At 31.1% G+C, this 25,190-nt stretch overlaps 1 protein-coding gene across 2 annotated transcripts in view; it reads right to left on the minus strand.

Annotated features, from left to right (window-relative positions):
- LOC129751430 (uncharacterized) overlaps nt 1–25,190 on the minus strand; it is a 462,239-nt gene that overhangs the window by 427,579 nt on the left and 9,470 nt on the right. For both annotated transcript variants that reach the window (XM_055746924.1, XM_055746923.1), the window contains exon 2: nt 15,017–16,067. In XM_055746924.1, the coding sequence (XP_055602899.1) occupies nt 15,017–15,374 (358 nt within the window). In that variant the 5' untranslated portion in view covers nt 15,375–16,067. The remainder of the gene's footprint in view (nt 1–15,016; nt 16,068–25,190) is intronic.

Genomic DNA, 25,190 nt, shown 5'->3' on the forward strand with positions numbered 1-25,190 from the left:
AAAATTTGTAAAATTTGTAAAATTTGTAGAATTTGTAAAATTTGTAAAATTTGTAAAATTTGTAAAATTTGTAAAATTTGTAAAATTTGTAAAATTTGTAAAATTTGTAAAATTTGTAAAATTTGTAAAATTTGTAAATTTGTAAAATTTGAAAAATTTGTAAAATTTGTAAAATTTGTAAAATTTGTAAAATTTTTAAAATTTGTAAACTTTGTAAAATTAGTAAAATTTGTAAAATTTGTAAAATTTGTAAAGTTTGTAAAATTTGTAAAATTTGTAAAATTTGTAAAATTTGTAAAATTTGTAAAATTTGTAAAATTTGTAAAATTTGTAAAATTTAAAAATTTGTTAAATTTAACAAATATGTAAAATATGTAAAATATGTGGAATATGTAAAATATGTGAAATTTGTAAAATATGCGAATAATGTTATAATTGCAAAATTTGTAAAATTTGTGAAATTTGTAAAATTTGTAAAATTTGAAAAATTTGTAAAATTTGAAAAACTTGGAAAACTGAGACCTAGAAATTTAAGTTAACAAATATTTAAAATATGTAAAATATGTTAAATTTGTAAAACACGTAAAATATGTAAAATATATGAAATTTGTAATATTTGCAAAATTTGTAAAATTTGTGAAATTTGAAAAAATTTGTGAAATTTGTAAATTTGTAGAATTTGTAAAATTTGAAAAATTTGTAAAATTTGTAAAATTTGTAAAATTTGTAAAGTTTGTAAAATTTGTAAAATTTGTAAAATTTGTAAAATTTGTAAAATTTGTAAAATTTGTAAAATGTGTAAAATTTGTTATATTTCTAAAATTTGTAAAATTTGTTAAATTTGTAAAATTTTAAAAATTTGTAAAATTTGTAAAATTTGTAAAATATTATTCGTTTTTCGGACATTCTGACTTTCTGACTTCCTTACCTTCTGACTTTCTGACTTTCTGACTTTCTGACTTTCTGACTTACTGACTTTTTGACTTTCTGACTTTCTTACTTTTTAACTTTCTGACTTTCTGACTTTCTGACTTTCTGACTTTCTGAATTTCTGACTTTCTGACTTTCTGACTTTCTGACTTTCTGGCTTTCTGGCTTTCTGACTTTCTGACTTTCTGACTTTCTGACTTTCTGACTTTCTGACTTTCTGACTTTCTGACTTTCTGACTTTCTGACTTTCTGACTTTCTGACTTTCTGACTTTCTGACATTCTGACTTTCTGACTTTCTGACTTGCTGACTTTCTGACTTTCTGACTTTCTGACTTTCTGACTTTCTGACTTTCTGACTTTCTGACTTTCTTACTTTCTGACTTTCTGACTTTCTGACTTTCTGACTTTCTGACTTTCTTACTTTCTGACTATCTGACTTTCTGATTTTCTGACTTTCTGACTTTCTGACTTTCTGACTTTCTGACTTTCTGACTTTCTGACTTTCTGACTTTCTGACTTTCTGACTTTCTCTGTTTTTTGATTTTCTCACCTTCTGGCATTCTGACTTTCTTACTTTGTGACTTTCTGGCTTTCTGACTCTCTGGACTTTCTGACTTTCCGACTTTCTGACTTTTTGCCTTTCCGACTCTCTTACTTTCTGACTTATGATTTAAAGACTTTCTGACTTTCTGACTTTTTGACTTTCTGACTTTCTGACTTTCTGACTTTCTGACTTTCTGACTTTCTGACTTTTTGACTTTCTGACTTTCTGATTCTCTGTTCTTTTAGGCTTTCTTACTTTCTGACTTTCTGACTTCCTGACTTTCTGGCTTTCTGACTTTCTGACTTTCTGACTTTCTGATTTTCTGACTTTCTGACTTTCTGACTTTCTGACTTTCTGACTTTCTGACTTTCTGATTTTCTGACTTTCTGACTTTCTTACTTTCTGACTATCTAACTTTCTGATTTTCTGACTTTCTGACTTTCTGACTTTCTGACTTTCTGACTTTCTGACTTTCTTACTTTCTGACTATCTGACTTTCTGATTTTCTGACTTTCTGACTTTCTGACTTTCTGACTTTCTGACTTTCTGACTTTCTGACTTTCTGACTTTCTGACTTTCTCTGTTTTTTTGATTTTCTCACCTTCTGGCATTCTGACTTTCTAACTTTGTGACTTTCTGGCTTTCTGACTCTCTGGACTTTCTGACTTTCCGACTTTCTGACTTTTTGCCTTTCCGACTCTCTTACTTTCTGACTTATGATTTAAAGACTTTCTGACTTTCTGACTTTTTGACTTTCTGACTTTCTGACTTTCTGACTTTCTGACTTTCTGACTTTTTGACTTTCTGACTTTCTGATTCTCTGTTCTTTTAGGCTTTCTTACTTTCTGACTTTCTGACTTCCTGACTTTCTGACTTTCTGACTTTCTGACTTTCTGACTTTCTGATTTTCTGACTTTCTGACTTTCTGACTTTCTGACTTTCTGACTTTCTGACTTTCTGATTTTCTGACTTTCTGACTTTCTGACTTTCTGACTTTCTGACTTTCTGACTTTCTGACTTTCTGACTTTCTGACTTTCTGACTTTCTGACTTTCTGACTTTCTGACTTTCTGACTTTCTGACTTTCTGACTTTCTGACTTTCTGACTTTCTGACTTTCTGACTTTCTGACTTTCTGACATTCTGACTTTCTGACTTTCTGACTTTCTGACTTTCTGACTTTCTTAGTTTCTGACCTTCTTACTTTTTGACTTTCTGAGAGTCTCACTTTCTGTCTTTCTGATGTTTGATTTTCTGACTTTCTGACTTTCTTATTTTCTAGTAATTAATCATCCAACGTCCGTTGGACTTAACTCATTTTTTTAATTGAATTGATTTGAAAAACTTTGTTGTTCAATCGCATTTTTTCAAGACGTTCATCCAAGGGACAATAAACTTTTCCAAAAATAAAAAAATTAAGAGCTTCCTTTTCAAAGAAGAAACACAAGAATCGGAAAATGCAACCAAGCTCCGGTATGTGACAACCGGTCAATGAATTATTGCCATTCCGAGGATAAGTTCTTGGCACCCACCCGAAGATTCAATTGTCCAGTTCATTCTTTTTCTCTTAGGATACGCAGACTGCCAGACACTCGGTCCGGAAAATATCCTCGATTCAAGCGTTGTCCCGCGACAATAACTGACAATCACGTTCTCACATACACAAACACCCACACATGAAGTACCGCATTTGTTCCCTCCATCCTTCCAAGTGTCACAATCGTTCAATCTGTTCGTTTGGAAGCTGCTTTCTTGGAACTACAATCACTAGCGTAGAAGGTCTTCTCTGGAAAGGTTCCTTCATACTTGAACATACCCACGAATGGAAGAAACCGTTTGGGATTCACTAATCATGTTTCTAAGCAGTCGTACGAAGAAGAGACTCGGCAACTGTCTAGGATCCCGCTCTTTTGAGGGTGGGAATAAAGGGAAAATAAAATGCTGAAATACACTCAACAATCGAAGCACTTCAATCAAACACATTGTTCAAGAGATTCCATGGAAGATGTCTGGCTTTCGAGATGCTTCCATTCGTGAGTATTTTGTTGCAAATGTGGTTGCAAATGAAATCGATTTCGGTTCTGATGAACATTTTTGAAACAAATTCAAATAAAGTCTCATTAAAAAAAACTAACATATACAAAATTATGAAATTCTAAAAATTTTTTGTTTATTCGATAATTTTTTTAAATCAAAATTCGAACAAGTTTTTAAACCAAACATAAAAAATTTAAAATAAAACAGTTCATTGAATTAAGATATATGCAATAGAATTAGAGCTTGAGTTTTTGACGGTCGCCATGTGAGAATAAATGTTATCTTCCCGTGCATCCAATAATGCACGGGAAGATGCTTGCTTCTTAATGTTTTGCGTTATTTGATTTTGATATGAAGAGGATTTTTTCAACAAATTTTGCTTATGTTACAATTTAAACGAATTTTATTGATTTTTCATTTGAAAAATGCTACAAACCATGCATATTTAACTTTTTTTCTCCAAATTTTCCAAATTTCACAAATTTTAAAATTTTGTTTACAAAATGGTCAATCAAGTATGAACAAATCAGGTGAAAGAATTTTAAGTTATCTTTTTGACGGTCGCCATGTGCAAAAAAAATGCATCCATGTGTTTCTGTATATTTTTTCAGATTTTTTTTTGCTATTGAGGTGCAGTGAAGCAAATTTCCATAACTCTGAGTTATGCTCACATTCATCTGGAAAAGCTTAAGACGTCGTTCTGAATAGGATTTTAGGACCAGAGGGAAAAATCTTTCCCAAACCAAGGTCAACCCCAAAGGTGTAACATTATCGCCCCCAGCCAGTGAAAAACGAGACCTAGAAAAAGAGAGAGACAGTGAACGCGTGTGCGGATTTCATTTTTCGCCCAGCGGAAATTTTGCCTAGACACGCCATCGGAATACATTTTCATCGCTTATGATGGTTACAGATTGTGATGGCTGCCATTTTCTTCCGGTGGTGTTGGTTTAGTGGGTGGGTCCACCTTTCGTTCCATCCCTATATAGTGGGGGATCTATTGTCTTGCGAAAACCGATCGAAAACATTTGCCCCGGAATTTTCGTCTTGCACGATTTTTTTTTTCGATCTCGGTTTTACTCGCTTACGCCGTATGTACGGAAAGACAGACAAGTATAGAAAACTCGGGCTCGTTAAAATCCACCCTAATAACGCCCCGGAAACGTGCCCCGAATACGGAATCGGTTGCTTTTACGCAGAGTAAAAATTTTTCAGCAGCTTTCAGCGTCCCAGAGTGAGTGATACACGGTTTCCCTAAGTGGAATTTTTCGAGTCATACCTCATGGTTTACGGCTTAACCTTTTCAAGAATAAAAAGTCTCACATTTTAGACTTGAAAAATCGAAAAAAGGAAGTTTTTGAAAATTAAATATCATACAAGCTGTGAACCATCTAGTGCAAGAAGTATATGATCACTTCAAATATTTACCTGTCTTGCCTGAACACGATTTTAATGTATTTTCTTTATCAAACAGTTTTGCAATACATCTTGAAGAAAAGTTTTTAGAGGGGGGTGGAGAAACTAGTTTTGATTTGAATACCTGCTATTTTTGTGGATGTGGTCTCATGGAATGACAAAACACTAAACGAGGGTTTGCTTATTAGTATTGACAATAAAAACCCACATTGGAGGGGGGGGGGGGGTGGTGGGGTTATTGATACGTTACAAAATATTGAAAATAAAGGTGAATGATAATGAATGATCAATTTTCTTGGTGGCTGCGAGTAACATTGATTTTAAGAAAAAGTTACATAAGGTTTCTTTTTTTTATTTTACGAGAATCCAGAAATTCGTCGAAATTTTAAAGAAAATCGACACCAAAATGATATTAATAGTCTTCAACGAAGATGTTAATAAACTAAGATCCTGAATAACAAAATCTTTAGAACGCCTTTTAGTTATGTTAAAAATTGTTGATTTTGTTTTCAACCATATTTAAAAAAAAAATATATTAACATTTATTATCTTAAGCATTGTATCTTTAAGACTGAATTGGGAATCAAGAGAGATCTAGAAATCTGATGATTTTGGTAAACAATCTCTTGATTTTTTTTTTATAAATTGACATTCAAGGATTATGCAAAGTCAAATTTTCAAAATGTTAAAATCTAGTCCAAAACCTGCAAAAAAATATTTTCCTAAAAAAATGTTTTTTTATCATAAATTGACACATATCATCAAAACTGTTTATTTTACACAAAAACGATGTTGGGATGATCGATAACAAATGTATTCACCTTCTTTTTAGAAAAAAAAATTCTAATTTATGCTACGTAGTCCATAATATTTGGATTTATTTCAAAGGAAGGAGGATAAAAATAACGCTTTTATCAAATTTTAAATTTTTGGTAACTCGGCTAGATATGAAACAGAAAGAAGAATCTTTAGACAAAAAATGAAAGTTTCAATAGATAGAAAAATCAAAGCAAGGGCGCTTTGGGTGGAAAAAATCGAATATTTGGTGGAAATTTTGAGCTAGGGTTTCACGTTGCAGACATTTTTATACTATTTGAGTGGTTCTAAAATTTTGATACATCTTTCTAATTGAAATTGTTTACTTAGTTAGTTTGTTTAAGATCAAATTTGATTAAGAAAAGGAATGAAATTTTTAGATATTTTCATGAATATTTTGATTAAATTTTATTTGAAGGCTCTTACAGAAATAACAAAGTGAATCCCTTCATTTCAAAGTTTTCAGTTTTGTTAATTTAAACATATTTTAAAGACAACATTATCATTTTGCCTTTCTGTGTTCAACAAGGCTATGTATTATTTGTTTTTTTTTTATAAAAGAAATCAAAATAGAATATTGTTAACCCTTTCAAAACTTATCTACCTCGCCTACAGATGGAGTTCACTAAAATCAACAAAAACCAAAGCCAATCCCTATTTTAACTTACTTTTTGCGCAGAATATTTCAAATTATGTTAATCTAACAATCCATAATTATGGCCACTCTTTGACAAACAATTGTATAATTTTGAATCATTCATAAATAACTTACCGGAAAAGCATTGATTGGAAGCTTGGATTATGATTAACCGTGAATCTAAACAGTAGAATTCATTATTTCTCGCGTGAGCTTTCATTACGTCGCATGAAACATCTTAAAATTTCACAGAAAACAGCTGCAAAAGTTATCAAAGAAACTTCAAAATTTGAATTTCGTATATAGAATATGTTGTCCAGGCTACAAATATTTTAAATGGAAAGAAGTTGCGACTAGTTTATGTCAGTTTTTTGTATTTTTTCGTAAAAAACTGTTTGTTTACATTTTGTTTCATACGACGTAATGAAAACTTACGCGAGATTTATTCGATGGTTTGTGTGATGGTCATATGTAGGAAATTTGATAAGGAAATCATTTTTTTTATTTCTTGTGCATTTGGGGAATTTGTTTTTTGTTTTCTAGCTGAGTTAGAATTTCGAATTTTTTTATGTCCCCAGCATGAGTAAATTTTGGTCGCGTTTGGCTATTTTTGTTATACCTTTTTGCTGTCAGACATGCTGAGTACAGAAAGCTTCCATTATGAGTCATATGAGTCTTTTGGTGAGCGATGGGCTGCTTAACAGAATAAAAAAAATTAGTTAAACTGTCGTAAGTGTGTTTTGATAAAATCTTAAGCGACTATCATAACTAGAAGTCTGTGATCTCTTGTGATTTGAATATCTCAATGATAAAGTCATCATGATATTTTTTTATCTTGATTGTTAAACTCATTCGCAAGCTTAATCCTTATCCAAATTAAATTCAAATCTTGAATCGTTAATTTAAATATATTTTTTTTGGTTTAAATAAAATGTTAATCTGACTTTTGAATGTGAACTAAAAAAAGAATACAAAATAACGAATCTGATTCTGTTTTGATTTTGATAATATGGTATGTTTTCGATCGAAAATAAGAAAATTATGGAAATCACTAACAGAATTTTGAACCAGTATCGGTTCGGAGTCAGGATTGTTATTTTGAAAAGCCTCACTCAATCATAAAATTTTTTATTGAAAATAAAAAAAAATGAGTAGAAAGAAGATTACCTCGTATGCATTTTCTGGATCTTTATGGGGGTGAGTTTAAACCTTAAACCTCCCCTGCCCTCTATCCTACGGCAAAAACCTTGTAAAATCCGGTCAACTCCCAGGAATTATTCAACAAGAATAAAGAAAAAAAAAACTCAAAAGGATTTTCCAACAAAATTTATCAGCAAGATTTTTAATCATATTTTAGGCTTCCGAAAACCCATTCATGATTAATTTTAATTAACTTGCTCAAAAAATTTCGGTTTAAACGCATTAAAAAAATAAAACACAATTTCATTTTTCTGTTTAATTTGGTAAACAAATTGAATAAATCCCAGCAAAATTTTGGCTTTTCTTAATAATGAAATCTTGGCAACCGAACCGGACAAATTTTCTATTAATTATCCAATTAATTCCAAGTTCTGAGCACAAAGCAAATTCTTATTAAATTAACATTGTTGATCAAAATTAAATTCGAACGATTCAAAGAATAATTGGAAAATCATGATCGATTCTAAAATGATTATTTAAAATAATAAACACAAGTGAAGTGTTTACGTATAAAACTCTTGATATAGCAAATCTATATGAGAGTAAAAACTAATTTTGCATTTATTTATTTCACTTTATTCAATTTCGAAACAATATTTTGATGATGCTTATGACAATAAACGATCTAAGAGAGTTTCTAAGTTTGGAAAATCAAGTATTTTTGACAGTACTGAAGCTAGTTTTAAAAAAAGTTTTCATTTTTTTAAAAAGATGCAAAACTATTAGATATTAAAAATTCAATTTATTTAATACCAACTGAAAAATTCTTGAAAATTCTATTATTTTAAAGAATTGAAAAAAATAACCAAACAGATAACATCTCTAGTTTTTTTCGCAGATAATAAAGTTTATAGCGTTCTTAAAGAAAGTTGATACATATTCTCATTCAAATTTTTTTGTTTTTTTTTTTAAGTTTTGTCAGAGACGCGCAGAATTTTCTTAAATAACTTTTTGTTATTTTCAAAAGTTTAAGGGTTTAAAAATTAATCCAAACAAGCGCATAAATTCATTTTGAATTATGTTGGCTGGTTCAATTTTTCAAAAATTCATTTGATTGTGATGTTTAGCATTTATGAAAAAAGTTGAGGTTGGAATTGTTTATTTTTAATATTTCACGTTAGCATAAAATTTGTAAAAGTATAAACGATTTTCTTTGTTAACAAAGTGATTAGAAATAAGGTAATGGATTAACTTGTTTAAATAATATGCATAATAAATACTAATTTTAAAGACTAGGTAAGGTTTTTGTGAGTCAGGATTTAAGTTTCTGTACAAAAAGCTGCCGGTAAAAATGTCGATCGAAATTGGCAAATAGAAAAAAATTTCAATTCTTGAATGTCATGTAGGGTCGTTAAATGAAATGTCTAAGATTCAGAGTATTTAAGGTCTGAAAACCACCGGAGGCAAGCCAATTGTCTGGCATGTTTATTAACACTAATTTTCGACAACCTTTTGAAATCAATCTTTGCATTTCGCAGTTTCTGTGTTTCCTTCTGATACAAATACTACACATGGGCAAACAACCTGCGTGGAATCCGAATTCTTCACTAATTTTCCATATTCAACAGGTTCATGAAATCGAGTTCTTATCATATTTGAGAATTTTTCCACTAGCGAGTATGTGTTTCAAGTGCATTAAAAAAAACTATCCGTTTAGCAGATTTACTTCGGTGGACCCTGTATATAATTCGTAAATTTGACCCAAATACGATTCGTACTGTTGCCTCTACAAGATTTCTTGTGATTCACAGTTTAATGTGCAGAGCAGACACACATTAATGGAATTCTTTCTTCGGCTCTTAATAGTGATTGCCACAACTAAAAATTCACATTCACTCTTTCATTGAAAACAAGAATTTTGATTGCTTGAACATGTTTGCCATTATTTTTAATAGGTATTACGTTATTTATGCAAAAAAAACTACTTTGCATCATTTTCCGGAGCATTTTCAACTTATTCGAAAAAACAAAAAATTGTGGGTATAAGCAATCTAAACCATTATTAATCCACGCTCAGTATGTCATAATCTGAGAACGTACTTTCACCCGACTCGTACTTTTACCGCACCTTACTCTTTGTTTTTAGCAAACCAAAAAAAATGTCATTTATAAATAACTACATGGAATTCCTTTCATTTGGGAAAATTTTGAACCAACCGGAAATTGATCTTTTAGACCTTAGCTTTGTAGACTTATTCACTAAGTTTATTTTAGTTTTTCTACATTTTTCTGATGATCCCAGAGATTTGAGGTTTAAAATAATGTTTAACGTCACGGGGTTATTGATAAAAGTTCGATTTGTAAAAAATTGCAAAAAGTTGACGATTTTTGAAAATAAAATGAATTATAACTCTACGTCGAGCTTGTAAATCAGTTATTTATTAATATTGAAAATACGAGTTTTGGAAGGACGTAAACTGGTGTTCGATGTTGGGAAAATATACCAGTTATACCATTTTCCGGTTTCGGTATCACTGATATTACTTACCCTTGTTTTAAGTTATAGGTCATGTGAAAGAATAGTTTTTAAAAGAAATACTAGCTGAACCAGTGTGTCATGCTGCACCTTTTGAAATCAATTAAATTTGTTAAAATAATTCTAATTTAGTTTAATTTCTTATGTAGCTTTTCAAAACAAATTTCAACATAATTAAGAAGCAAACGCTTCAAAAAAAGAGCTGTATCTGGAGTATCGAATTTCAGTAAAAAGATTATTTGAAATTAATTTCACAGAGTTTTTTATGATGTCAAAATGTATTTTTTTATGATATAGAACATGAACAACCCAATGAATCAAGGAAAAGAATGTATTTAAAGGAGAAAAAAATGTGTTCAAATTTTGTTATTTGACTTAAAATCAGCAACTTTCCCTTTTTTCGTGCTGAAGGTCCTTTTTAAGATTGAATGGATCGAAAAAAATCAGTTCATATTTCGATGGTGGTATAAATAATTTCTAAAAATTTTCATGTTAACATCACACAAACCCTTGAAATGATGATTTTTTTGCCTTGAAGGGTAATAGTTATCAATTTTTTTGCTTCTATTTTTATAATTTCAATTCATCTACACGGCATACAGATTTTGCCATAGTTGAACTCTTAAACATCTAAGAAAAAATGTCCTGTTTTTTTTAGGCAAGTGGGTACACAAAGCTTTTTCTGAACTTATTCATAGATACGTAACATAGTGTGACGGCTTTGAAATGAATTCAATACGTGTTCCTGTTTGTTTTATCAAATTTCATTCTGCAGTTCTTCTGCAGTATAAATAAATGGTTAAAACTCCAATTTCACTGAATGCTGTTTTAAGCAAAAGATTTTCATTTACAAAGAAATTTTCAATACACGGGATAACCCTTTCTGACCTTTTTCGCATAATGCTGAATCATTTTGCAGAGGATATTCCTAAAAGGTATGAAGATTAGGGTGTCCCAAAATTGCATAACTTCTGGGTATCTGGGGGCTCACTCTCCAAATGGTAGATTAGGATGTGAAGAACAAACCTTTGTGTGGGGCCGACTAAAAAAAATCATGTTTAGAGGTAAAAGTCCACTTTCAAAATATTTTATTTTGATTGTATCCAGGTGTTCGGAATTGTAGGCGAAAAAACTATTTCTTGTAGCAGGTCGGTTTTTATGCAGCAGCTCAAACTGTAATTTATTGTACATAATCAGCTTTTGTAAATATTTTTTAGAATAATAAATACTCACAATTTTAGTTTTCCTTTCCTGTGTACAAATTTTTCTGTGTTCAGTGCGTGGTCGTTACTTTGAGCAGTTTCCTAGTAGGTAATTATACAATGTATTTAATGTAACGGACTGTTACAAAGCGCTTATTAGTAACTTACGTATTCCGGGTATCTGGACTCGTTAGATTTCCACTGCTCTAAGTATTTGGAAGGTAGTGACTTGGAGAATAACGTGGTTATGTTTCTAAGTGGATAGTTAGTTCTAAGTAGGAAAAGTATGAAATTAGGATAACAAATTTTTAGCCTAAGATATGCATGTTAACTCACGGCTTTTCGTATAATTGTTCCTCACAATCCTCTAATTAGAACAATATAAGAAATTCACAAACTTTTAGATAATGGTAAAAATACCTATTTAACTTTTTGCTCGCGATCAATTAGAGTACAAAATGTGGTTGCCTGTCTTCAAGTTTCACTTGTCAAAATGCATGAGCATTCGGGAGAAGAAATTTTAGGTGGGTTCCTTTTTTATAGCAGAAACCAGGGTTCAAAAATTTTTACAAAATTTATATAAATTATATTTTTTCAATTTTGTGTGGATTAAATACTAGGTACACGTTTAAAATGAAAAATAAACCAAACTTGTGTCAAAATGGAAAACAAGCAAGCTATTTTCATGGAAAAAAAAATTTTTGGTCCAAAAATTTTGTATTCAACTGACCAAAATGTGTACCAAGCGTAAAATATTTTTGATACCAAAGCCATCAAAAGATGCGGATTTTTGTGCACTTAAACTTTGCTAAACAAAAAAATGTTGTTTGTATCATCGTGTGAATTCACGGTTTAATCCTTAATAAAAATCACAATTTTGGATATTTTTCATTTCATCATTATATTACAGGAGTATCGTATTTTCATCACTTTTAGGTCATATAAAAAATTTATCAAAAAAATCTACTTCCACTGCAACATTAATCACAAAAAAACTACAACAAAAAAGTGAATCAAAATTCTTTGGCTACAAAGAGTAGTCAAAATATGCATATCAAAAACACACGTTTGCACTTGCTCTAGTGTATTTTCGTGACATAGAATTCTTCCGAAAAAACTATATATCCTCACTCTAAGTTAAGAGAAAGTGGGGGGTTTCAAAATTCAAATTTCGCTAGAAATAATAACAAAACCAAAAATGCGGAATAAATAAAAAATTGGTTTTTGAAAACTATTTGCGTACTTATGACTATGACACAGACTTGAGTAAATAATCAATATTAATGTAAAGATTCAAATGAGACATAGTCAAATATTCAAATAAATTCTTTTTTTTTTTTTTTTGAAGTCATTCATTAATTGTTCCAACAGATATTCCTTATTCTGAATAAGAAACTTGCTTGAAAATCAATTTTAAGCAGTCTAGTTTACAAATTTGAAATCAATATTTGCGAAACACAAGAAAACGAATACGAATTTAAGTTTCAATTGAAAAAGAATTTTAATCTTCGGAAATAAAAATCTGTGCAGAAATAGATAAAATCAAAATGAACTAAATTTTAAAGGAAATTCAATCCTAATTCTAAAATAAATTTCAGATCATGTCAGGAAAAAACATGAATATGGAAAATAAATCATTTGTTCATGATTTGAAGTCTAAATTCTCGATCATGAAAGAAATTTATTATGAATTTAAGAGAATTAAAACTATATTGTGCATTGATACTAAGCTTTAGTGGTGCAACTTTAAATAACTTTTTTAATTTTTCATAGATTAGTTTAAAATCAAGATCGTTAATAAAAATTTATAATAAAACTTAAAGATAAATTTAAGATCTGAATATAATGTCACCATCAATTTCAATAATGGGTCAAGGACAAAAAATACAAAATATGTTTTTTTTTTTATTTGGTTTGAATGGTTTCTTAGAAAATTCTATTTTCAGAACACAAAAATTTAGAATTGAGAAATAAAGAACAGAAACTAACTTATCTAATAAAATCAGAAATTTTGAAAGTGGGACTGCTCAATTTAGAACATTTGTTTAAAATTCATTAAACTAATGTAGATAGATGGAAAAGATTTGTATTTAAAAGGAACTTTTTGAAATAAAAAAGTTTTTACATTTTAAAATTTTCATTTTAAAATTAAAGCATCTTCTGTGCTTTTGTTTTAATGATCGTGATTTGAAAGATTATGTTTTCTTGAACTAGAAGTTATTGTAAGATTTTCTTTTAAAAATCAAGTTTTGATGATATGTATTCATCAGTTTATAAATAAGTCAGATCTGTATTAAACCAATCATTGATAACTGATAAACCAACAAAACATCAACAACGAGAAAGACAAAAACTGATTTTGAATATAATTGTTTTCCTCCATTCAATCGAACAATTTTATTTGCCAACTTCAGAGGATTTGTTTCAAGTTAAATTCTAAAAACTTTGAAATTCGAAAAGATATTACTACAAATATTTCTGAAATTATGAAATTTGTTAAGTTGTATTATATTTGGAAAACATGTTAAACACTGGAGATCGATTTGACTTTTGTTTTAATAATATCCAAAATTCAATTTGGTTTAAAATTACGTTTAAAAAATCTATAATATTCTCGTATTTAACAGAGCAGGTAAAAAAATAAAGAATTCTTCTTTTGTTTTTCGTACAAGTCAAAATTTCTTGCAGGATTCTAGAAAGTTCAGCATTGTTCAAAATATTTTCTCTTAAAATTTTTGTAACGTCACCTATACAGTTTTGTCAGAAAAATGCAGAATTTTTTTTTCAATGATTTGTACCTATTTTCAAAAGTTATTTAACGAACAAAGCTTCTAGAAAAATAACTAATAATTGTGATTTGGATTAAGGGCATTCATATTAAACAAAATTTAGCTTTTAAATTCCGCGCACCTCGAGAAAATGTTTTTTTTTGTGGCTTGTGTAATCAAAAAATTGAGGTTTAAATTTGTTTTAAGAATATTTTATATCAGCTTAAAATTAGTAATGACATAAATGAATTAGATCACAGTAATAAATTATTTACTAATGGGGTTAAACTTTTTTTTTGCTTATTATGTTGACTATTGTGAGTGGTAAGCATAAGTCACTTGGCTACCAGCTTGTTGATGTGTTTATTAGTATTTGATGGATGTAATTTGATGTTAATGTGGTTGGTTTCAAATTCTGAAATTTTTAAGTTGTTGCATTTCTTAACGAAACCCCATTCCAAAGAGGAGGTAGTGTTTTTGAGTGTCAAGATTTAAGTTTCAATTCAAAGGGTTTGCGGAATTACTGGAAATGAGGAAAACTAATTGTAGGCACTAATTTCTCGTAGGTTTGGATAACGTGCCGTTATGAAAACTACCCTCATTCTGATAAAGGATGTGATGAAGTTATAAATTCTGTCGGAGGCGAGCCAATTTTGGACATGTTGGTTAACGGTTATTTTAAATACCTTTTGGGATCAAGTAATTTATCGTTACTACGTTAAATTAATAAAAATCACTTAGAAAAATTTTCATGGGGGGAGGGGTTAAACCCCTAAACTCCCCCCTCCCGGTCGCACGGCCTTGATAGGAAATAACATCATCAACGAATTTTCAAAAAAAATTTTGATTCTGTATTTGCTTTTAAATCTCTATTGTTTTTTCTTTCCAGCCCGTAAAACCATTCTTTGTGGCTTTCTCAAACGTCTGATTATAATTTAATTATCAACTGTACTGTAGCCTACGAAAGCCAAAGTAAAAAAAAAGAAAAACTCACCATAATGATGACTCCTGCCGACCTTTTCCTTCTGACCGCCGAAGCCACCGGTGCTGCCACCACTTCCGGTCAGTCGTTGTTGTTGCTGTTTGTGAACTGGTGCTGGTCCTTCCGTGGCCGGCAAAGTTGCCGTTGGACCGTTGTTGTTGCTGCTGATTGCCGGCATCGAGGCCGTACTGGCTGCGGCCACAGTCGCCATCATCATCATCGAGGCAGCTTCGGCCGCCATCGCTAGCTGGATCAGCCAGACCAGACACCACCAGGCCACCGGAAGCAGTTCCCTCCAACAACAACAACGGTTTGCTCTTCCGGTGCTGCTGCTGCTTCTGCTATTTCTGCTGTAGCTTAGATTGCACATTATATTTTCTACACTTGCCAACAGCAATTAGCTTCTTTCTAATATTAGAAGATGTTGTTGCTTTTTTTTGCGCTCGGAAAATTGTTGACACTCAACAGTTTTCCTCAAAACAGGAAGTCCTCCCACATTCACAAACTCTCTGATTTTTATTAGATTTCGACTGATGGCAATTCCGCCCCAAGGCACAGCACCATTCGTTATTTATTCGAGCTGTGATTTTGATTGTTTTTTCTTCACGCCACAAAACTTTCGGCGCTCGCGTTTTTTTTTTCTATTTCAAATTTGTGGGTTGGAGGAGTAGCTCAAAATGTAGAAAAAAAAAACACAATACGGGTAGAAAAATTTCCTCCCAGGACCTTGAGGGTGTGATAAATGTGACCTCGTTAAAAGAAGTACGCGCGTTGTTGATGTTTTTCTTGGACTTTTTTTTTCTTCCTCCTTTGCCGTCACACTAGAAAGGCCGCTTCAATTTATTGCCCTCATTAGAGCGAAACTTTCTTCATTGTACGATTTTGTTTCATGTTTTTCTTGTTTCACAGTTTTCCTCACTGGCATCCACACCGCCGCCAGCAGCTCACGGTTACATTCCTCGGATTCCGTTCTCCGTCGTCTTCAGGTAGGACCACCATCGTAATCTATTTGGCTATGATTTCTTCCCTTGTTTTTCTCTGTTGCTGTTGCCGCTGCCAAAATCTGGAGTTGACGCACCGCCACATGAAAAATTAGGAAAAATAAAAACTGGCATTAATAATGATTTATGCAATTTAGGAGAAGGGCTTTTCTTTTTGTTCCTAAGAAAAAGCCTCTACTTAAAAAAGTTTAAGCGAAGCCTTTTCTTTCAGAAGTGGTACAAAAGTTATTCGATTATTTACGCGCGGAAAACGAGTGTTTTTTTTTATTTCGGTAATTTGAAAGTTTGTACCAAAAAAATTAGCAATTCTACGGAGTTATGCAGAAAAAAATAATTCGGAAAAGTTTTATGTTAGTGTGTCGTTTATTAATCTAGTTCTAAACAAACCCGACACTCAACTGTTAAACTGTGGATTAGCGAATCAGACCCGATTATCCGTCAAAGTACTTCAATCTTAACACATTGCGGATCAAATAAGGCTATGATCATTAAGTATCCGGACACTTTTTTTCGGTGATATCTACGTTACTAGAGCTCGGATATGCAAACCTTTAGCAGCGTTTTGTTGGTTATAAAAGGACTATCTTGACTATTTTTCTCAAATTGTTAAATTCACGAGATATTAACGATGCAAAAAAATAGTTTAAATAATGTTGCACAACTGCCTCGGATATTCTTCGTTTTTGACTTGATAACTCAAGAATTGTTGGTTTTTTTCTGGATTTTTTTCGCCCAAATCGTTAAGAAGTATAAGGAGCCACTCAGCAATGCTCACAAAGTTCAAACCAAGCATCAGTGTGGAACTCTTGATCTCAACTATGGTTAAAAGTCTATGGTTATTGGGGATAACTGAATGCAGACCCCTTATCTATGCAGTAAATCCGTTTCCAGCAGGTAAAAAGTGTTGCCTAACTAGAAGACACCAAGTAAATAAATAGTAGTGAGCTGTTCCATAGATCGCAATCTGTGCAACAAGTTTTTCCGCAATGTGACAGATATGTTCTGATGGATGAAGAAATTAATGTTAAAATCGAATTTAAGAGGTCGAATTTTTTGAGATGCCTGCTCATGAAAACGTTCCAACCATATTCCAATTGGTTTTTCCAGGTGATTTTGTGTAAAATGTCATGATCTTGCAAAGGTTTAGCTTCTGTGACAAAAATAATAGATCAATACATGACTGAAATAAATGTGCAAAGATAAAAAAGAGATTTTATAATAAAATAAGAGTATTTCTTGTAATCACCGACAATTTTATAGTTGATATTTTTACATTAAATATCATATTAACATCTTCATTTCCTTCATAGACAGTTTTTCGATGAAATGAATAGTTTTTAAAATAAACACGTTTTTAACTGTCCTAAATGATCCAGTGTTTCAAAATGATCATAGCCTTACGAAAATTTTTGTTTTTCACTTGCCACAAATGAGCTACTCTTAGAATAAGATTGCCAGATTGCCCGAGTTTGTCCAGGTTTTTCCAAACAGTAAATATAAAATTTGGGAAACGTCTGATCCGGCCCGGTTGCCCGTATTTCATTGGAAAAGCGAGGATTTAAAAATGTAAATTTTAATGTAAAAGTTTTTTTTATTGATACGACATTTTTTAAGCAAGTATCATAGAAATATTTATAAAAGCCTGAAAAACCACCACAAAATTTGCCCGTATATTACTCGGATTTTGGTAGACAACTTTTAAGGGGGGGGTAGGGTCTAACGGGTATAAAAAAAACACCATTTTCACGATTTTTTTCTAGAGCTATCGTTCAAACAAATGTATTCAAATTTTTTGCATTATACAAAGCAATGTTAAAAGAACATTTAGTAATTTTTTCGTAGAAAGATATTGAAAAAATGAGCCGGTGACGGAGCACTTTCGAGGATGCCTTTTAGAAAACAGGATTTGCGGTGGACACTGTATCTCAGCACAGAATCATCTGAAATCAAAAAATCAGAGCAAAATATTTGTAATAGATGTTTTTCTGGACCCCAACGTTTTTATTTAACTTAAAATTTTTTTTATAAAATTTTTGTGGCTGTTTGAAGTAAAAACTACGATTTTTCACTTAAAAATCCGCCATTTTTCACCTGTAAAATCTCCCCAAAGTAAAAAAAAATCAAAAAACAAAAACGTTGGGGTCTGGTATTTTATATGTAGAAAATATGTTCCAAATTTGAAAAGAATCGGATTAGTAGTTTTCAAATGACGATGTCCACGGACTTTAAAAATGTGCTTTCGAGAAAAACGCGTTTGAAGTTTCTGCTCTTGCTTTCTTGCAGTATTAGATAGGAGGAGATAAAGGCCTATAACTTCTACACTTTTGCTTCAATTGACTTGAAAATTTGACACAACATTCTTGAAATGTTTTACAATAAGAAAACAAAAAAATAAAAAATTCGATTTTTTGAAAGTGTTAGACCCTACCCCCCCCCTTAAATCAAATGCACGGATCTTGCCAGGTTTATAGATAAAATATCACGGATTTGTCCTGCCCGAATACGGTCTGAAAAAATTCTGGCAATCTTCTCTTAGAAGCATAACTCAAATGATATAAAGTTAATCATGACATTCTATTCTACAAAATTGAGAACAACATTCTCGGCGGCACAAAGATAGTAGATTTGAATCTTTTATTCCAGTGAATTATAAGCTATTGAATGCCAAATTTTGGTGTTTCTCGGCTTAGATTCCTTCGCGGCCCTTAATGTGTTTATAAATTTTTACGTTCTTTTGTTGGCGTGAAAAAGGTATAGGATTCAAAACTTATAACAACCCACGGTGCTTTTATAGAAGATGTTTAAAAGAAAAAATACAGTAACTCTAATTTTTTCAGAAATGAAAAAATTAGCCTTTTCTGAATCATTTTCAGGCAAAACTAAAATATTTCGTCGGTAAGTCCTCATACGTTTTGTTTTTTTGAAGATTTTTAGTCCATATTTAGAAATTATTACCTGTAAATTTATTCCAGTGCAATGGAATAGTAATTTTTTTCATGGAAAACTTTTTTTTTATTTTTACTGAAATAATTTGTCATTCTGAAACAATAAAAAATGAAAGATAAGTGATTTGGACTTCCTGAAAAACTTATTTTTATATGAAAATTTTATTTTAAATTTTATTATTTTGAATATCCTTGTTATTATTGGTGTTATCCAAATGTAACATGAATTTATATTTATGTGTGTGTATCTTGGAGAACTAATTCTGGTTAAAAAAATGTTATGATACATGAATAAGAACACCATTTGATTGGTTTCCAACAAAATACTAAAAATATTTTTTTTTTAATTGTTCTTTGCAATATTTCCACAATATTTGCAGGCTCTGGTGCATATGGGTATGCACTTTTGAAAATGAAAATTTAATTTTTGATGATGTCACTCGTTCACGGCATTTTTAAAATAAATTTAAAGATAAATATTAGATTTAAACATATCTAAGAAGGCCAGTTTTCAATAAAATTTTGTTAAAAGTTAAAGTACTTGCACTGAAATCTGCTTATCTTCCGCTACATAACATCTATTTTAAATTTCTTTTTCTCATATTGATGGTGAATAAATTTTCTATTAATCATTTGAACTTCATTTTTACTTAAGAATTGAAGTACTGCCGATATTTTCATATTCATGATAAACAAAACGATGAAAAACTATTTTTTTTTCTAGAGAAATTTCTATTTTATCGACGGTTTTGGACCTGATTTATGCGTTATATTTTTTTTTTTTTGTTTTTATGGATTTCTATGGTTTATTCAATTCAATGATTTCTATACTTTTTGCCATAATTGGTATTCAATTGTAGAAGTTATGATTGTAACATAAATGCTTCATTATGGTTCTATTTATTAATAAAGAGACCTTCAGTGTACAGTAGAATAATTAAAATAAGTGAGGAATGAACAAAACATGATGAATCTGACGCGCTGCAGGCTAGTTTGCCATCGATAATCTGCAATTCACTTTTGCCAACAATACTGATAATTTTTGTACATGTAAAATCGACAAAAGAATTGAAATACATTTTTTTTTGAAAAAATCCAAATTTATCACAGTTTTAGACTAGATTCATCCATTAAATAAATTTATTTTCAAAAAACTGTAAAATTTTATTTAAAACAATGAATTTAAGAGATGATTTAAATAATATATAGGGTTTGAAATCGTGGAAGCTAAGATTATTTAATCTTAACAGTAATGCTAGCTCTTTGAATAAAATGGAAGAATCACAGAGTGCATCAGGGTTACAAAACTTGGGCTAGAAAATAATAAAAATAAAAAGGTTAAAGCAAACTCCAGGCTTATAATGATAATTGTATCAAAAGACAGAAATAAGCAAAATTTAAGCTAGATTGAACTGCTGTAGCGATTTGCATTGAGTCTGAAGTGTGATTGGAATTTTGAGACATTTAACTCAGGAGAAGTATTAAAAGAGATTTCTCATCAAAGATGTTTTTTAACGTATCGTTAACTTTCCAATATTCATTATCGTTATATTTTTTTCAAAACTTAAATTAAGGCAAACGTTTCTACTCCTGATCGCATTACGATAAGAGTTATCATAAAAAAGTTATAGCGGTTCCAAGTGTTTACTAGTTTTCTTAATCATTGAGCTTTTTTTTTCAATAAAATTTCCTCCAGTGTTGCCATAATCAAAAAATCTAAAAATTATGGATTCAAATGGATTCATATTATTTTAGATAATTCTAATAATTTCAGATAATTTGACCCTCTCAGACTTTTAACAGGATTTGCCAGCCAATTTAAAAAAAAAATCAGGATACGAAGATATTTTTTAAGCATTTTTTATGTTAAACAGCTCTGTAACTAGTTTAAAAAAATTTGTAAATTTTTCAAAGTTTTTAATGAGATTGTTGAGTTCAATTAAAAAGTATTAAAAGTTAAAACTAAGAGAATTAGCTCCTCTGAAATAATAAAACACCAAAAGTTTATTTATTTTTTAAAGATTTCAAATAGAAAATTTTCAAAAAAATATTTTGTATGGGGGGTCACCGACAAAATATTTTAATTTTCGGTGAAAATTAACCGGAAGAAGCTCTTCTTTCTACCCATGAAAAAATTAGCGTTACTGTATTTTTTTTTCTTTAAGTCCTTCTATGAAACACACCGTGAACCAGAAAGGGAATCTCTGAATCTAGAATCAAGCTTCCATTGGCTTAGATCCCTCTTCATTTTTAACCCTGCAGCATGAGCACGAAAAAGGATTCTACAGGAATCTAGCCTCAGTGACCTCACTGAAGCGGTTGTTTGAGAAGTGCCAGATTACTAACTATGAACACATCATTATGAAGCGTTTAAACTAAGGTTGCCAGCTTTTTTGCAGAACGTATTCGAGCCGGTCAAATCCGGGAAGTATTATATAAAAACCAAGCAAAATCTGAGCGATTGATTTCAAAACTGACATCGACCAATCTGGGCAATATCCTCGCAAATTTCGTCACAGCCCAGAAATAACTCAGCAAAAGTCAAGAAAAAAAATCGAGAAAAAATAAATTTTTGGTCAAAAATCATCGACAGATTCAAAATCGTACTAAATACAGGCTTCGAAAGATCCATGTATGATTATTTTTATAAAACTTGCTAAAAAAATTTCGTTTTAGATGCATAAATACAAAGTTTTTACAAAACTTTTTTTTTTATTGACAAATAAAATTAATAAATCCGGGCGAAATTTGGGCATTTTTTATATTAAGATAAGACGAAGTATAAGGAGAAGATATTATACAGAACCAGAAATATTATTAGACTTAGAATAAGGATCACTTCAAGTTTCTGAATCAAAATCTAATTCTTTTAACGATAACGATAGGGTTGAAAAAATCAGAATAAAATCCAGAAACTAAATAAGGATTCTTGGGGATTTGATCTTGTTCAGCATACATTTTTGAATCTGGTTAAGGATTAGGATCTAAATATAGTTCAAAATTGAGTTCTGGATCAAGATAAGAATTTGGATCTAAGTCAGATTAATAAAAGACCAGAATCAAGATCATGCTAGGTATCAGACATCTAATATATAAAGATGAGTTGGACTATATATGTTTGTTTGTTTGTATGCACCTTATACAAATCCACACCGCTGAACCGATCAGCCTGAAAATTGGTACAGAGATGTAGTTGAACCAGGGTAAGGTTTTAGTAATAGTTATGAGCCCCTCCCACCTAAGAAAAGGGACCCTCCCATACAACTTTCGGTTTTATTCACACAAACCAAAAGTCATGGCACACATTTTGCTAACAGATTTTCGTTCCCTTTGGCGGGGTTTTTTTTACCATCTCCATGGGCCAGGCATTAGAAACGACCATTCAGAGTTCACGTGTACTGGACAGCAAATCAAAGCTTGCTGAGCATTAAGGATTTGAAAGGGGAAACTTTGGCGGTTTTTTTTGTCCTTCTACTGTTCAAAGCACGTGGATATATTTGGATGAAATAATGAGTCTACATTTTGCATTGAAAAAAACAACAAGCCTGTTAGAAATATATTAACTTGAATTGTAGTGGTTTTCAAAGTGCTCTCTACCGCTGCCAAGGGAATTTGAGAGACTACAAGAATGTACAGTGAACTGATCAGTGAATAGTGAATTGTCTTCTTCAGCTGGATAACTTTTAGGAATCAATGCTGAAAAACGAATGAACATTTTTTAATAAATTCTAGCATCTAAGAATCAACATATTTTTGGAATCCCCCACAAAGAAAGAAAAAATAATAAGATTCTGATCTATAAATTGAATGCTTCGATTTCAACGCGTTGATAGCCGTCGGGAAATTTAAGGGGGGAGTAGGGTCTGACACTTTCAAAAAATCGATTTTTTTTCTTATTGTAAAACATATTTAGAATGTTGTGTCAAATTTTTAAGTCAATCGAAGCAAAACTGTAGAAATTATAGGCTTTTATCTCCTCTTATCTAATACTGCAAGAATTCTAGAGCAGAAACTTCAAACGCGTTTTTCTCAAAAGCACATTTTTAAAGTCAGTGGACATCGTCATTTGAAAACTATTTCCCCGAGTCTTTTCAAATTTGGATCATATTTTCTACATATAAAATACCAAACCCCAACGATTTTCTTTTTTTGTTTTTTTTACTTTGGGGAGATTTTACAGACAAAAAATGGCGGATTTTTTTTTTGAAAAATCGTAGTTTTTACTTCAAACAGCCACAAAATTTTCATAATTTTTTTTAAGTTAAATAAAATCGTTGGAGTCCAGAAAAATATCTATTAAAAATATTTTGCTCTGATTTTTTGACTTCAGATGATTCTGTGCTGAGATACAGTGTCCACCGCAAATCCTGTTTTCTAAAAGGCATTCCGAAAGTACTCCGTCACCGGCTCATTTTTCAATATTTTTCTACGAAAAAATTACAAAATGTTCTTTTAACAATGCTTTGTATTATGCAAAAAATTTGAATACATTTGTTTGAAACGATAGCTCTAAAAAAAATTCGTGAAAATGGTGTTTTTTTTACCAGTTAGACCCTACTTCCCCCTTAAACGGGGAATTAGAAAATAGATGAGATATAAAAATATCTTGATGAAATAGATAAGATAATAAATATAAAAAATTTTTAGAATTATACAATTCAATTGAATTGGTCACTTTTGAATCATTTTTGGTCATCATTGTGTTCAATTCTATCATCCAATTTTGAGAAAACTTATGGTGGAACCGTTTAGTACTGCGAATTCAAGCACATGATATCTAAGAATTTTAACAGTGATCACCCTTCACCCAAATTAATGGGTTTTAAATAAAACCTTTCTCTTTACATTATAATGGTAACTTCAGGTTTAGAGATGATTTGTTTTTGATAACTTCAAAAAAACTGTTTGTGGAACTTTCAGCATTTAAGGAAAAGTACTCATAAACTCAGATTCGGAAGTCTTTTTAGAAATTTATAAGCACAGAAACTTGAATAAACCATTGTACAGGGAGATCGTCCATTTTGAAAAGGGGGATGAACTCCAAAAGAATTTTTTATTAGATGAGGAAAAGGAAAGATATAAGAAAAATTATCATTTGAAGATAAAAAAAATAAGGCCAAATCCATTCAAGCTTCCTTGAAAATGGTGGGTGAAAAAAATATTTTTCGTGATAGGATGAATAAGCATTCAAGGAAAATTATTTTGAATGTCTTCAAATTAAAACCTCACACCTATAAGTTAGTCTTAAATATGAAAACGATAAACACAGTGAATAATCTCAAAAAAAACTTTAAAAAGACTAAAAAACTTTACATGGCTAAACATGCGCCAATTTTTTTAATTATGATGAATATAAAGCTTCCAAATTCAAACGACTCATTTTGATTTATATTTTATGCGAACCCGAGCAAGGCCGGGTATAATCAGCTAGTAGATTATATATTCGTATCAGGATAAGGTTTGAAGCGACGATGCAGGCCAAGTTCAGGAACGGTATAAGGATCAGGATCAGAATCAAGACCAAGATCTAAATAACAATAAAGGATAAGGTTAAGGATAAGGATCGAGATCAGGATCAGCATCATGATTTGGATTAGGGTTTGGAATAAAACCAAGAAAAATATCAGGATAAGGATTATCAAGATAAGGATCAGCATCTAGTTCAGGATTACAATCAGGATTAAGATAAGGATTAGGATCAGGATTGAGATCAGAATTATGATCAGGATAAGGATCAGGATAAGGATCAGGATAAGGATCAGGATAAGGATCAGGATAAGGATCAGGATAAGGATCAGGATAAGGATCAGGATAAGGATTAGGATTAGGATCAGGATTATTATCAGGATAAGGATCAGGATTGAGATCAGGATAAGGTCAGGATTTGGATCAGTCAGGATTAGGATCAGGATAAGGATCGGGATTAGGATCAGGATTAGGATCAGGATTAGGATGAAGATTTGGATCAGAAATATGCTCAAGATTAGGATCAGGATAAGGATCAGGATAAGGATCAGAATATGAACAAGGACTAGGATCAGGATTTGGATCAGGATTAGGTTCAGGATTAGGATCAGGTTTTTGATCACAATTTAGGTCAGTATTATGATCAATATTACTTTCAGGATTATGATCAGGATTAGGATTAGGATTTGGATCAGGATAAAGATCAAGATAAGGATCGAGAGTAGGATCAGGATTAAGATCAGGATTAGGATCAGAATTAGGATCAGGATTAGG

This window comes from Uranotaenia lowii, chromosome 3, assembly GCF_029784155.1.
Source record: "Uranotaenia lowii strain MFRU-FL chromosome 3, ASM2978415v1, whole genome shotgun sequence".
NCBI classification, from domain to species: domain Eukaryota; kingdom Metazoa; phylum Arthropoda; class Insecta; order Diptera; family Culicidae; genus Uranotaenia; species Uranotaenia lowii.